The following is a 14,958-nucleotide window of genomic DNA, read 5'->3' as shown; positions in this document are numbered from 1 at the left end:
GGGGAGTGTTATATGTATAACAACTGTTTGTTTTCCTCTTTGGATCAAGCTTTGCTCGCAACACGCATTGATTCTTTTGGGGGAGGATGTTAAGAAAAAGGAGCAATGCTCCGGCGAGCTGCAGCTGGCTGTAAAGCCAAACAGGATGTTGATGTTGTGGCTGTACCGTGGGAGCAGAGGGACAGCATATTCACAGTGCTGAGCACCGGATGTTGGCTCAGTGTGTCATCTGACCTGTACTGGAAGTACAGGGGTGGAGCTACTCTCTCTGCTGCTGTTGTTTGAAGAGTACGGACGTGTTTCTCTGTACTGCTGCATAGACAGAAATAAAGGCATGTAAATACATTTCTGTCTGTCTCTTCCCCCCTCCTGGGGAAACAGGGAGGAGGGAGAGTGGTGTGTTCTTCTCACGTTTGAGGAGAATCGCCGATAGAGACCCCGCCTGTCTCCTGCCGGGAGTCGCAGACAGGGGAGGTCAACAAGTAATCTTAGCCGGGTGCCTGGAGAATGGCACATTCCTCTGACTAGGCTTGAAGATTACAATAGTCCAATCATCAACATTGCACGAGGTGTTCACGTGCTCATTATGCCTGGCGCAGCGTACCATACCAAAAGGTCAGACTGCAGTAGATTTTCACCCATGCACTCATTGGGCCACGTATGCACAAGCAACCATTTTCCTACATCCATGCACAACAGATAGAATTAGATATGACCATCCAGGTGCTTCACTTATGTCTGGTATGAGATGCAGTAACTCCTGATGGAAGCTATGATTTAAAAAATAAAAAGAAGGTTGGATTATATAATAATCAGGACTACAAAGGCAAACCGATAACCCTACTCCATGATATATCAGGTTTGAAGGTGTGTTGAATCAGGGAAGCATTAAGAACTTCAGTTTTCCATCTGCAGTCAGAAAGAATCAGGACTAGCATCACAGCCTTCACAATGTATCCTTAAGGTAAAGGTAAAAGGACCCCTGACCATTAGGTCCAGTCGTGGCCGACTCTCGGGTTGCGGCGCTCATCTCGCAAAGCGAGATATGTCAAGCCTTTATTTGTTATAATTGTGATGATCATGGAGTACAGCTGATGAAAACCCCAAATTAACAATCTCAGAAAATTAGAATATTAAATGAAATCAGCAAAACAGGGATTACAAATAGAGCAATATTGGACCTCTGAGAAGTAGAAGCATGCATATGTACTCAGTATTTGGTTTGGGCCCCTTTTGCATCTATCAGCCTGTGGAACTGCTGAGGTGTTAATGGAAGACCAGGATGCTTCAATAGCAGCCTTCAGCTCTTCTGCATTGCTCAGTCTCATGTCTCTCATCTTTCTCTTGGCAATGCCCCATAGATTCTCTATGGGGTTCAGGTCTAGCCAGTTTGCTGGCCAATCAAGCACAGTAACCTGGGCATTGAACCAGGTTTTGGTACTTTTGGCAGTGTGGGCAGGTGCCAAAGTCCTGCTGGAAAATGAAGTCAGCATCCCCATAAAGCTAATCTGTGCAAGGAAGCATGAAGTGCTCCAAAATCTCCTGGTAGATGGCTGTGTTGACCCTGGACTTAATGAAGCACAGTGGACCATAACCAGTTGATGACATGGCTCCTTAAATCTCTTTTCTGATGAGAGCAACTTTTGCATCTCATTTGGAAACCAAGGATCCAGAGTCTGGAGGAAGAATGTCTGGAGGAATACAATGCCAGATACTTGAAGTCCAGTGTGATGTTTCCACAGTCTGTGTTGATTTGGGGAGCCATGTCATCTGCATGCTTCTACTTCTCAGAGGTCCAATATTACTCTATTTGAAATCCTTGTATTGCTGATTTCATTTAATATTCCAATTTTCTGAGATTGTTAATTTGGGGTTTTCATCAGCTGTATGCCATGGTCATCACAATTATAACAAATAAAGGCTTGACATATCTCGCTTTGCATGTCATGAGTCTATCTCATATATTAGTTTCACCTTTTAAGTTGAATTACTAAAATGAACTTTTCCACGATATTCTAATTTTCTGAGTTTCACCTGTATATATAAATATCAGAGCAATGAGCCTCATTCTGCTCAGTGGGACATATTTTTAAATAGGCATGCAACATGAAGCTCTGGCCTTTTTACACCTGATCTGGGAGAGTGGTGCTTGAGGCTGCTGAGGTGTTGGGGAGAGAGTTGTTGCTCTTGTTGCTGCTGGGTTTGTTTTGTTGTTGTTGTTTTGTATCTTCTGCTGTGATTTATTGTTAAGTTTGGTTTTGCATTTTCTCTTGATGGCTACTTTTGAGATGTTGTAACCTGTTAAGGGACACGGGTGGCGCTGTGGGTAAAACCTCAGCGCCTAGGACTTGCCGATTGCATGGTCGGCAGTTCGAATCCCCGCGGCGGGGTGCACTCCCATTGCTCGGTCCCAGCGCCTGCCAACCTAGCAGTTTGAAAGCACCCCCGGGTGCAAGTAGATAAATAGGGACCACTTACTAGCGGGAAGGTAAACGGCGTTCCGTGTGCTGCTCTGGCTCGCCAGAAGCAGCTTCGTCACGCTGGCCACGTGACCCAGAAGTGTCTGCGGACGGCACTGGCTCCCGGCCTCTAGAGTGAGATGAGCGCACAACCCTAGAGTCTGTCAAGACTGGCCCGTATGGGCAGGAGTACCTTTACCGTCACCTAAGCTGCCTTGAGTATGGTTTGAACTGTAGAAAGGCAGAATGCAAATAAAAATATGTATGTATGTATGTATGTATGTATGTATGTATGATTACACGTCTTGTCCTGCAGGGGCAAATGTGCCAGTGGAGACTTGCAGAGCCCATTGTAGCCCTGAGCTAAAAGACTCTGTTCCTCCCACACATCATTAGTGTCCTGTTATGAGTGGCCAGTTCATAATGTCACGGCCCACTAGTTTATCTTTATAAGTCCTTTCGGAGTACACTGTGATCTGTAGGGTGGTGTTAACAGGAACAGAGAAGAAGCTTTCTACTCTGGTGGAATCCAGTGCATTTTTTCCTCTATTACTTAGGGTTCTGCTGCAACATACACAGTGTCCTCTGCTTCCAAGATGTCCACCCCAGGCCAACTTTTTCTGGTAATCTGTGCTTTCCTGTGCCTTATACCTGGAGGTATGTTTTCTTCTTCTTCCGAGAGTTGGGGAAAGTATTATCAACCAAGGGAGATAGGTTCAAGGCAGGTAGACTGGTCCAAGGGAGAAGGAAAATGTAACTTAGGTAGATTCACATCGAAATATGAACCAAACCAAACTTCTCCCTCCTCCATAGAATCTCAGCTAAGCCAATAAAATGACCCTGATTCTGTTATCTGCTGCCACTTGATGGAAGGATTGTTTTTAGCTGACAACTGAAGGAGAGGGAGAGCTAAAGACAACAGTAGTTGCAGTCGAGTGGATGGAGTGGTCCTGCTTCACATTTGCACCTTTCCTGCCAACTGCTACAGCCTGCTGAGATTTATTTATTTATTTATTTATGCATGCCACTCTCCCTAATATTTAAATTGGAATGCCAGGGTAGAGGTATCTCGGTAGAGATACTTTGCAAATACAGAATGAACTCAAGCTGTGGTCAAATCATGGGCTCCATCATCTCAGAGCTGGGGACGGATGGGTCAATGTATTTCCATCCTGCGCCAACTCCTTTTAATCCCATTTGGGGCAAATTATGTAAGGAAAAATCAACCCAGCTTTTCAAGCAGCAATATTGAATATTCTGAAGAGGTGTTCTGTGGAATGCCTCTTTCCCTCTTTAGTATTTTACAGCTGCTTAGAGCAGCTCTGAGGCCATGTGGCAAAACAAAATTGTGATCTCAGGAATTGACAGTGCTGTCCCTTCCTGGGGAATGGTAATGTAGAAAGGGATGCCTGCCCCTGTGTGCCTATGGGGGCAGCAACTGTAAGATACCAATACAAGAAAGAAAGAAAGAAAGAAAGAAAGAAAGAAAGAAAGAAAGGAAGGAAGGAAAGGGGGCAGAAGGAAAGGAAGCTGAGCCTGGGCCCATTACCCCTTTTCCATTGTCTGAAAGTAAGTTTACAGATTCAAAAATCTGTAATCAGGCATTCTGAAAACAAGATAGTTTTCCACTTCTTTTTTTGAAGTACACTGTCTGTGAACATTCCGTCAATGTTGTTTTTGTAACCTAGGGGCTGCCAAAGTGTCACCCATGAGTGGATATGCATCCACAGGCACATCCCTGGTACCTACGATATCCCCTCTCCGCCCCTTGAGGAGGCAAGACTTGAAAGAAGAGCCCTATTTGTCACCCGTAGACCAGATAGTGATGTGTGCTTGGTTGCAATGTGTTGCCCATGTCAATTTTTCTTGTTTATAAATATGTCCATAGTCCCCAAAGAGTTAACAATCCTTGTACTAACCTAAGGCAGGGTTTCCCAAACTTGGGGGTCTCCAGCTGTTGTTGGACTACAAGTTGCATCATCCCTAAATAGCAGGATCTGTGGTCAGGGATGATGGGAAATGTAGTCAAAAAACAAACAGAGGACCAAGTTTGGGAAACCCTGACCTAAGGGATTACTTTCTTGCCGAGAATATGAAGATTTCCAACCAAATGGCTACAAGGCTACCCTCGTTTATTCACATGAGACTTTGGTTTTGTTTTTTGGAGCAGATGCTCTCCAGTGTTCACAGTGCGTAGCCACGAACGAAGGAGGAAAATGCGAAATGAAAACCTGTGAAATTGATGGTGAAGGACAGTGTATTGCACTCATTGCCTATAAAGGTAAAAAACAACAACAACACTTGCTATAAGGTTGTACCTTCTTTGGGCTCCATGTTCCCTTTCCCCTTTCCCTTTCTTTGGGGGGGGGGGGGGCTTAGCGATACAATAAAGGGAGATAGAATTCAATGTGGCACTAAGTGAGGAATGTGGAGGGTGGAAAAATTAGATTCTAGTGAAGCATTTCAACAACAGAAGACGTGGGGTTCCTAGATCCAAAGAGCAGGGCTAGCACACAGAAAGACCCAGCAGGGTTTAAAATCATGTCACACTTTGTGCAGTAGGACAGCGTGGGGATAGGCTGTTAAAGCTGCTTTAATATCCCATTTAATCCACTAAAGCAGTGGACCCATTTCTATCCCTCTTAGCTTTTAAAACACCACACCTTGTTAAGGAAGTTTTCAAATGCTTTACTTACAGATGCCAAAGACTGATTTATTATTTGTTCCATGCAGTGGCAAGCAGAAGTCAGGTGCAATGCTCTTTGGTGGAAAACATAGAAGTTTAGTTTCAAAAACGCAGTCTGAGCTTGTAGGGAGCAAGCTCAGACACATTGAATGGTGGAAGAGAGTGTGGAAAGGAAGAGAAGGCTTGACTTCTTCCCTCACTGGAGAAGACAGTGTGGGACCTCAATGATTCTAGAAAACACAGTTTTCTGGTATTAACCCCTTCATACACTAACTAGCACTCAGGCACAATTATGTTTGACTGCAATGTCCCACAGTATGCATGTGGGTAGCAAGGTCTGATCACATAACAAGTATCCCCCCCCCCTTTCCTTCCCATATGAACTGCTTAAACCTGTTCCGGGTTTCTGCTAGAGCAGATTAGGGAGCAGGGGAGGAGTGTGTGCCTATACCCAGAATAGCTTTGTTCCCCAAGAGTAATAAATTTTGTGTTTCTTCTTTCCTTCAGTCATCAGTATTACCAGACTATTTATTTCTAAGCTCTGCAGAACTCTCAGTAGGGGGCACAGCTCAAAGGACAGCAGTTTAGATCTTTTAGGTGAAATTCAGTTAATCATTGTGGTGGCAATAGTGATGCAAACATTCACTCTTTTCTCTCCTCCTTTTTCCTGCTTTCTGTCTCTTTTCTCAGCTGAGGAAGTTTTTGAAAAAATACTTGGTTGTTCGAAGAAGGATGAGGTCCCCTGTGATACAGCAACTGATGATCCAGAAAATGGCATGCATTATAAACTCAACTGCTGTGATGAAAGTGATCTCTGCAATTCAAAGTTTTAAGACTCTGCTCACTTGCAGACAATAAAAGCTTATGCTCTTAGCTTGTCAACTTTTCTTTGAATGTTCTTTATGCAGTGAGGTCATAGTCTGAGACAGTGGCACCAGGTGAGTTCAAAACAGCCAGTACTATTTCTGCAGCAGTGTCCCAAACCTACCCAATCAGCGTGAAAAGGGAGCTTCTGGGCCACTGTAGTTTCTAAAGCTAAGCATCTGGAAACACTGCAATCACAAGGGGCTTTGGATTCAAGAGAATGGTGTGCAAGTTCTGTTAAGCACAATGTGTCAATTATTTGGTTAATTAAAAAGAATTCAATGGATTCCTAAATCCAAAGGTGGGACTAAATACTGTCCAGTAAGAGAGAGCCCAGGGAAGAGTTTTTTGAAGTCACAAAACATGCAGCAGTAAAGCATGGGAATATAGGCAATTTGACCATTTTAAATATCCCATTCTAAGTCAGTTCCAGTGCTTTCCTTTAGCATTTGACAGAGCACATTGGTTAGTAAGTTAAAATGGTTCTTACTTACAAACTTCTAAAGTTTGATTCATGCATTTTCCCATAAAGCAGCAAGCAAAACTGGAAGAAACCTTGGGTTAAAAATATGGTAAAGTTTATATAAGCACACGGTCTAAGCCGGGAGCCCATGGTTCAGACCTCCATTACATATGGCGTTCACATGGTGGGCTGAATAAACAAAGCACTTCTCTAAGCCTTCATCACCAGAGGGGAGGGGGCATGATCAAAGTCTAGGAAAAGAGTTCTGTGATCTTCACCCCTTCATGCATTAACTGGTACTAAACACACTGGTTGTATGAGGCTGCAATTACCCCACAAAATGGAACTTCGTGGAAAACACATCTGAAGTAATTCCAAAGCATTATATTAGAAAATATTAGATCTAGCTGAAAGACAACATATGGAGATCAGCATTGATTGTGGCACTACAACCTACATCATCACCATCACCATAACCATCATCATCACCACCCCCTGCAAGGCAGGGAGCAGGTCTTCCAGGTCTTTCCTTAAAATCTTCTAACCATGGAGAGTCTACCAACCTAAGAAGGCTGTCTTGTAATGGAGACCCTTAAAAGAAAGCAATGAAAATGATCAAGCATTTCTACATTCCTTCTGCCCAGAGAGATCAAACAGGTTGTACCATTAATAGGCCTCCACTGAGCATCAGATCCAATTTAAAGCTACAATTTGTTGTGCCAAATGCCTTTTCTGTATCCATGAAATATAATACTCTGGTTTTATACAATTCCCTAGTATATTATAGTTAATAACTCCTAATTTAAGGCAGCCGGCTATAAAACCATTCTTATGGATAGCAGTATAACCAAGCACAAGCATATCACACTTCCTGATCAATATGATATTCTAAAGGTTGAAAGGAGTCTGTATAATATGCCTGCTACATTTCACTCTGCTTTGCAATCAGGACTATATTGGTTTCTTTTCAAGAGTGATGGAGATTTCCATGGCAATTTGATAGTGAAATGAAGGGGTGAAAAGCAAGGAGCACAGAAGAATGAATGGAGCCATCTCTTCACCCTGAACAATAAACTTCCACGTACTTGGGAACAATATATCCAAGTACAGTGGAAAATGAAGTCAGCATCCCCATAAAGCTAATCTGCGCAAGGAAGCATGAAGTGCTCCAAAATCTCCTGGTAGATGGCAGCTTTTTGCTGGCTGAAAGATTGGCTGCTTCTTGAAAACACTGATGTTTTAGATTTGGAAGGATTTAATAATGCTTTTGGATGGCATGCATATCTGTGGTATGACAAGGTTAAGATTCACAAGAATTTCAAGATCCATATTGTAAGGAAAGCAGTGTTTAATGTCTGGACAAAATATAAAGACTTATTAGAAAATAAGACCCCGAGGTGGTTATCACCTATGGAAGCTAAAGCAGTGAAAAGACCCAATATGGAGGTCAAATGGCCAAAGTATTGGGAAATATTAGAAAGAGATGGAGACAATTGGAGATTGCAGAGTTTGGAGAAACTAAAAGATAAAGTGCGAGATTGGCTACATCATGCTCAGATTAAAGAGGTTTTTAAATTGGATAAAAAGTTAGGATTCCAGGTGGAAAAATCAAAATTGGAAACAGAACTGTTAGAACCTAAGACTAAATTACTTTCAAGAATGTATAACTTGCTGCTCAGGTGGAATACACAGGATGAAATGGTTAAATCAGCTATGATAAAGTGGGCACAGGACATTGAGTATAATATCATGTTTGCTGACTGGGAAAAGTTATGGACCACCGGTATGAAGTTTACGGCATGTAATGCCTTGAAAGAAAATATTATGAAAATGATATATAGGTGGTACATGACCCCAGTCAAGCTAGCAAAAATATATCACCTGTCAGATAACAAGTGTTGGAAATGTAAGGAAACTGAAGGAACGTTTTTTCACCTCTGGTGGACTAGCCCTAAGGTTAAGGCCTTCTGGGAAATGATATATAATGAGCTGAAAAAGGTATTTAAGTATACCTTTCCCAAGAAACCAGAGGCCTTCCTTTTGGGCATTGTTGGCCAGAGGGTGTTAAAGAATGATCGAACACTATTTATGTATGCAACAACAGCAGCAAGGATACTCGTCGCCAAATATTGGAAAACTCAAGATTTGCCCACGCTGGAAGAATGGCAGATGCAACTGATGGACTACATGGAGCTTGCAGAAATGACCGGCAGAATCCGAGACCTGGGAGAGGAAGCCGTGGAAGAGGACTGGAAGAAATTTAAGGACTATCTACAAAAACATTGTAAACTATATGAGTGCTAAGAAGGATGAGAGATTTGAAAATAACAAGGCCCATAGAGTGAGTTAATAAGATTATGAGAATGAGTGAATTTTACGAGAAAAAAAGAAATTTTGAATAAACATTGTGTTAAAATTAGGAATCTAAGACCTAGATAAAAATATTCAAAGTTAGGGACAAAATATTGGAAATGTGTATAATAAGAATTGAAACAAGGTGACAAGTTGCTGGCTAAAGTTTTATAATTTGAAATGCAAGAGCGGGAGATGTGAGGAAGTCCAAAAGATGAAGAAAAGATGGGTATTACAAGATGTTAAATTTTATGTTTGTTCTTTTTTCTGTCTATTATCTGTTTATTCTGTCTTTTCTCTATTGTATCAACAAAACTCTTAATAAAAATTAAAACAAAAAAAAAATCTCCTGGTAGATGGCTGTGTTGACCCTGGACTTAATGAAGCACAGTGGACCATAACCAGTTGATGACATGGCTCCTCAAATCTCTTTTCTGATGAGAGCAGCTTTTGCATCTCATTTGGAAACCAAGGATCCAGAGTCTGGAGGAAGAATGTCTGGAGGAATACAATGCCAGATACTTGAAGTCCAGTGTGATGTTTCCACAGTCTGTGTTGATTTGGGGAGCCATGTCATCTGCATGCTTCTACTTCTCAGAGGTCCAATATTGCTCTATTTGCAATCCTTGTATTGCTGATTTCATTTAATATTCCAATTTTCTGAGATTGTTAATTTGGGGTTTTCATCAGCTGTACGCCATGGTCATCACAATTACAACAAATAAAGGCTTGACATATCTCGCTTTGCATGTCATGAGTCTATCTCATATTAGTTTCACCTTTTAAGTTGAATTACTAAAATAAATGAACTTTTCCACGATATTCTAATTTTCTGAGTTTCACCTGTATATATATGAGCAATGAGCCTCATTCTGCTCAGCGGGACATATTTTTAAATAGGCATGCAACATGAAGCTCTGGCCTTTTTACACCTGATCTGGGAGAGTGGTGCTTGAGGCTGCTGAGGTGTTGGGGAGAGAGTTGTTGCTCTTGTTGCTGCTGGGTTTGTTTTGTTGTTGTTGTTTTGTATCTTCTGCTGTGATTTATTGTTAAGTTTGGTTTTGCATTTTCTGTTGATGGCTACTTTTGAGATGTTGTAACCTGTTAAGGGACACGGGTGGCGCTGTGGGTAAAACCTCAGCGCCTAGGACTTGCCGATCGCATGGTCGGCGGTTCGAATCCCCGCGGCGGGGTGCGCTCCCATTGCTCGGTCCCAGCGCCTGCCAACCTAGCAGTTTGAAAGCACCCCCGGGTGCAAGTAGATAAATAGGGACCACTTACTAGCAGGAAGGTAAACGGCGTTCCGTGTGCTGCGTTGGCTCGCCAGAAGCGGCTTCGTCACACTGGCCACGTGACCCGGAAGTGTCTGCAGACAGCGCTGGCTCCCGGCCTCTAGAGTGAGATGAGCGCACAACCCTAGAGTCTGTCAAGACTGGCCCGTATGGGCAGGAGTACCTTTACCGTCACCTAAGCTGCCTTGATGGGACGCAGGTGGCGCTGTGGGTTAAAGCCTCAGCGCCTAGGACTTGCCGATCGAAAGGTCGGCGGTTCGAATCCCTGCGGCGGGGTGCGCTCCCGCTGCTCGGTCCCAGCGCCTGCCAACCTAGCAGTTCGAAAGCACCTCCGGGTGCAAGTAGATAAATAGGGACCGCTTACTAGCGGGAAGGTAAACGGCGTTTCCGTGTGCGACTCTGGCTCGCCAGAGCAGCGATGTCACGCTGGCCACGTGACCCGGAAGTGTCTCCGGACAGCGCTGGCCCCTGGCCTCTTAAGTGAGATGGGCGCACAACCCCAGAGTCTGTCAAGACTGGCCCGTACGGGCAGGGGTACCTTTACCTTTACCTTTAAGCTGCCTTGAGTATGGTTTGAACTGTAGAAAGGCAGAATGCAAATAAAAATATGTATGTATGTATGTATGTATGTATGTATATTACACGTCTTGTCCTGCAGGGGCAAATGTGCCAGTGGAGACTTGCAGAGCCCATTGTAGCCCTGAGCTAAAAGACTCTGTTCCTCCCACACATCATTAGTGTCCTGTTATGAGTGGCCAGTTCATAATGTCACGGCCCACTAGTTTATCTTTATAAGTCCTTTCGGAGTACACTGTGATCTGTAGAGTGGTGTTAACAGGAACAGAGAAGAAGCTTTCTACTCTGGTGAAATCCAGTGCATTTGTTCCTCTATTACTTAGGGTTCTGCTGCAACATACACAGTGTCCTCTGCTTCCAAGATGTCCACCCCAGGCCAACTTTTTCTGGTAATCTGTGCTTTCCTGTGCCTTATACCTGGAGGTATGTTTTCTTCTTCTTCCGAGAGTTGGGGAAAGTATTATATTATCAACCAAGGGAGATAGGTTCAAGGCAGGTAGACTGGTCCAAGGGAGAAGGAAAATGTAACTTAGGTAGATTCACATCGAAATATGAACCAAACCAAACTTCTCCCTCCTCCATAGAATCTCAGCTAAGCCAATAAAATGACCCTGATTCTGTTATCTACTGCCACTTGATGGAAGGATTGTTTTTAGCTGACAACTGAAGGAGAGGGAGAGCTAAAGACAACAGTAGTTGCAGTCGAGTGGATGGAGTGGTCCTGCTTCACATTTGCACCTTTCCTGCCAACTGCTACAGCCTGCTGAGATTTATTTATTTATTTATTTATTTATGCATGCCACTCTCCCTAATATTTAAATTGGAATGCCAGGGTAGAGGTATCTCGGTAGAGATACTTTGCAAATACAGAATGAACTCAAGCTGTGGTCAAATCATGGGCTCCATCATCTCAGAGCTGGGGACGGATGGGTCAATGTATTTCCATCCTGTGCCAACTCCTTTTAATCCCATTTGGGGTAAATTATGTAAGGAAAAATCAACCCAGCTTTTCAAGCAGCAATATTGAATATTCTGAAGAGGTGTTCTGCGGAATGCCTCTTTCCCTCTTTAGTATTTTACAGCTGCTTAGAGCAGCTCTGAGGCCATGTGGCAAAACAAAATTGTGATCTCAGGAATTGACAGTGCTGTCCCTTCCTGGGGAATGGTAATGTAGAAAGGGATGCCTGCCCCTGTGTGCCTATGGGGGCAGCAACTGTAAGATACCAATACAAGAAAGAAAGAAAGAAAGAAAGAAAGAAAGAAAGAAAGAAAGGAAGGAAGGAAGGAAAGGGGGCAGAAGGAAAGGAAGCTGAGCCTGGGCCCATTACCCCTTTTCCATTGTCTGAAAGTAAGTTTACAGATTCAAAAATCTGTAATCAGGCATTCTGAAAACAAGATAGTTTTCCACTTCTTTTTTTGAAGTACACTGTCTGTGAACATTCCGTCAATGTTGTTTTTGTAACCTAGGGGCTGCCAAAGTGTCACCCATGAGTGGATATGCATCCACAGGCACATCCCTGGTACCTACGATATCCCCTCTCCGCCCCTTGAGGAGGCAAGACTTGAAAGAAGAGCCCTATTTGTCACCCGTAGACCAGATAGTGATGTGTGCTTGGTTGCAATGTGTTGCCCATGTCAATTTTTCTTGTTTATAAATATGTCCATAGTCCCCAAAGAGTTAACAATCCTTGTACTAACCTAAGGCAGGGTTTCCCAAACTTGGGGGTCTCCAGCTGTTGTTGGACTACAAGTTGCATCATCCCTAAATAGCAGGATCTGTGGTCAGGGATGATGGGAAATGTAGTCAAAAAACAAACAGAGGACCAAGTTTGGGAAACCCTGACCTAAGGGATTACTTTCTTGCCGAGAATATGAAGATTTCCAACCAAATGGCTACAAGGCTACCCTCGTTTATTCACATGAGACTTTGGTTTTGTTTTTTGGAGCAGATGCTCTCCAGTGTTCACAGTGCGTAGCCACGAACGAAGGAGGAAAATGCGAAATGAAAACCTGTGAAATTGATGGTGAAGGACAGTGTATTGCACTCATTGCCTATAAAGGTAAAAAACAACAACAACACTTGCTATAAGGTTGTACCTTCTTTGGGCTCCATGTTCCCTTTCCCCTTTCCCTTTCTTTGGGGGGGGGGGGGGGCTTAGCGATACAATAAAGGGAGATAGAATTCAATGTGGCACTAAGTGAGGAATGTGGAGGGTGGAAAAATTAGATTCTAGTGAAGCATTTCAACAACAGAAGACGTGGGGTTCCTAGATCCAAAGAGCAGGGCTAGCACACAGAAAGACCCAGCAGGGTTTAAAATCATGTCACACTTTGTGCAGTAGGACAGCGTGGGGATAGGCTGTTAAAGCTGCTTTAATATCCCATTTAATCCACTAAAGCAGTGGACCCATTTCTATCCCTCTTAGCTTTTAAAACACCACACCTTGTTAAGGAAGTTTTCAAATGCTTTACTTACAGATGCCAAAGACTGATTTATTATTTGTTCCATGCAGTGGCAAGCAGAAGTCAGGTGCAATGCTCTTTGGTGGAAAACATAGAAGTTTAGTTTCAAAAACGCAGTCTGAGCTTGTAGGGAGCAAGCTCAGACACATTGAATGGTGGAAGAGAGTGTGGAAAGGAAGAGAAGGCTTGACTTCTTCCCTCACTGGAGAAGACAGTGTGGGACCTCAATGATTCTAGAAAACACAGTTTTCTGGTATTAACCCCTTCATACACTAACTAGCACTCAGGCACAATTATGTTTGACTGCAATGTCCCACAGTATGCATGTGGGTAGCAAGGTCTGATCACATAACAAGTATCCCCCCCCCCTTTCCTTCCCATATGAACTGCTTAAACCTGTTCCGGGTTTCTGCTAGAGCAGATTAGGGAGCAGGGGAGGAGTGTGTGCCTATACCCAGAATAGCTTTGTTCCCCAAGAGTAATAAATTTTGTGTTTCTTCTTTCCTTCAGTCATCAGTATTACCAGACTATTTATTTCTAAGCTCTGCAGAACTCTCAGTAGGGGGCACAGCTCAAAGGACAGCAGTTTAGATCTTTTAGGTGAAATTCAGTTAATCATTGTGGTGGCAATAGTGATGCAAACATTCACTCTTTTCTCTCCTCCTTTTTCCTGCTTTCTGTCTCTTTTCTCAGCTGAGGAAGTTTTTGAAAAAATACTTGGTTGTTCGAAGAAGGATGATGTCACCTGTGATGAAACAAGTGATGACCCAGAAAATGGCATGCATTATAAACTCAACTGCTGTGATGAAAGTGATCTCTGCAATTCAAAGTTTTAAGACTCTGCTCACTTGCAGACAATAAAAGCTTATGCTCTTAGCTTGTCAACTTTTCTTTGAATGTTCTTTATGCAGTGAGGTCATAGTCTGAGACAGTGGCACCAGGTGAGTTCAAAACAGCCAGTACTATTTCTGCAGCAGTGTCCCAAACCTACCCAATCAGCGTGAAAAGGGAGCTTCTGGGCCACTGTAGTTTCTAAAGCTAAGCATCTGGAAACACTGCAATCACAAGGGGCTTTGGATTCAAGAGAATGGTGTGCAAGTTCTGTTAAGCACAATGTGTCAATTATTTGGTTAAGTAAAAAGAATTCAATGGATTCCTAAATCCAAAGGTGGGACTAAATACTGTCCAGTAAGAGAGAGCCCAGGGAAGAGTTTTTTGAAGTCACAAAACATGCAGCAGTAAAGCATGGGAATATAGGCAATTTGACCATTTTAAATATCCCATTCTAAGTCAGTTCCAATGCTTTCCTTTAGCATTTGACAGAGCACATTGGTTAGTAAGTTAAAATGGTTCTTACTTACAAACTTCTAAAGTTTGATTCATGCATTTTCCCATAAAGCAGCAAGCAAAACTGGAAGAAACCTTGGGTTAAAAATATGGTAAAGTTTATATAAGCACACGGTCTAAGCCGGGAGCCCGTGGTTCAGACCTCCATTACATATGGCGTTCATATGGTGGGCTGAATAAACAAAGCACTTCTCTAAGCCTTCATCACCAGAGGGGAGGGGGCATGATCAAAGTCTAGGGAAAGAGTTTTGTGGTCTTTACCCCTTCATGCATTAACTGGTACTAAACACACTGGTTGTATGAGGCTGCAATTACCCCACAAAATGGAACTTCGTGGAAAACACATCTGAAGTAATTCCAAAGCATTATATTAGAAAATATTAGATCTAGCTGAAAGACAACATATGGAGATCAGCATTGATTGTGGCACTACAACCTACATCATCACCATCACCA

The 14,958-nt window shown here is 43.0% G+C and overlaps 1 protein-coding gene and 1 long non-coding RNA gene across 2 annotated transcripts; both read left to right on the top strand.

Moving 5' to 3' along the window:
* Positions 1–2,976: 2,976 nt before the first annotated feature.
* On the top strand, positions 2,977–6,017 carry LOC307211968. The gene is made up of 3 exons (XR_013836660.1): positions 2,977–3,116; positions 4,630–4,740; positions 5,836–6,017. It is a non-coding gene; the product is annotated as an uncharacterized lncRNA (long non-coding RNA).
* A 4,958-nt stretch (positions 6,018–10,975) lies between these two features.
* On the top strand, positions 10,976–14,031 carry LOC307213248 (uncharacterized protein). The gene is made up of 3 exons (XM_079971019.1): positions 10,976–11,115; positions 12,642–12,752; positions 13,849–14,031. Exons 1-3 carry the CDS (start codon positions 11,055–11,057, stop codon positions 13,989–13,991), a joined length of 315 nt encoding a protein of 104 aa, XP_079827145.1. The 5' UTR covers positions 10,976–11,054; the 3' UTR covers positions 13,992–14,031.
* The last annotated feature ends 927 nt before the right edge of the window (positions 14,032–14,958 follow it).

The sequence above is a fragment of the Podarcis cretensis genome (assembly GCF_951804945.1).
Source record: "Podarcis cretensis genome assembly, chromosome: 3".
NCBI lineage: Eukaryota > Metazoa > Chordata > Lepidosauria > Squamata > Lacertidae > Podarcis > Podarcis cretensis.
Note: the sequence above shows the minus strand (reverse complement) of the source record. Positions and strands in the feature narration are given on the sequence as shown.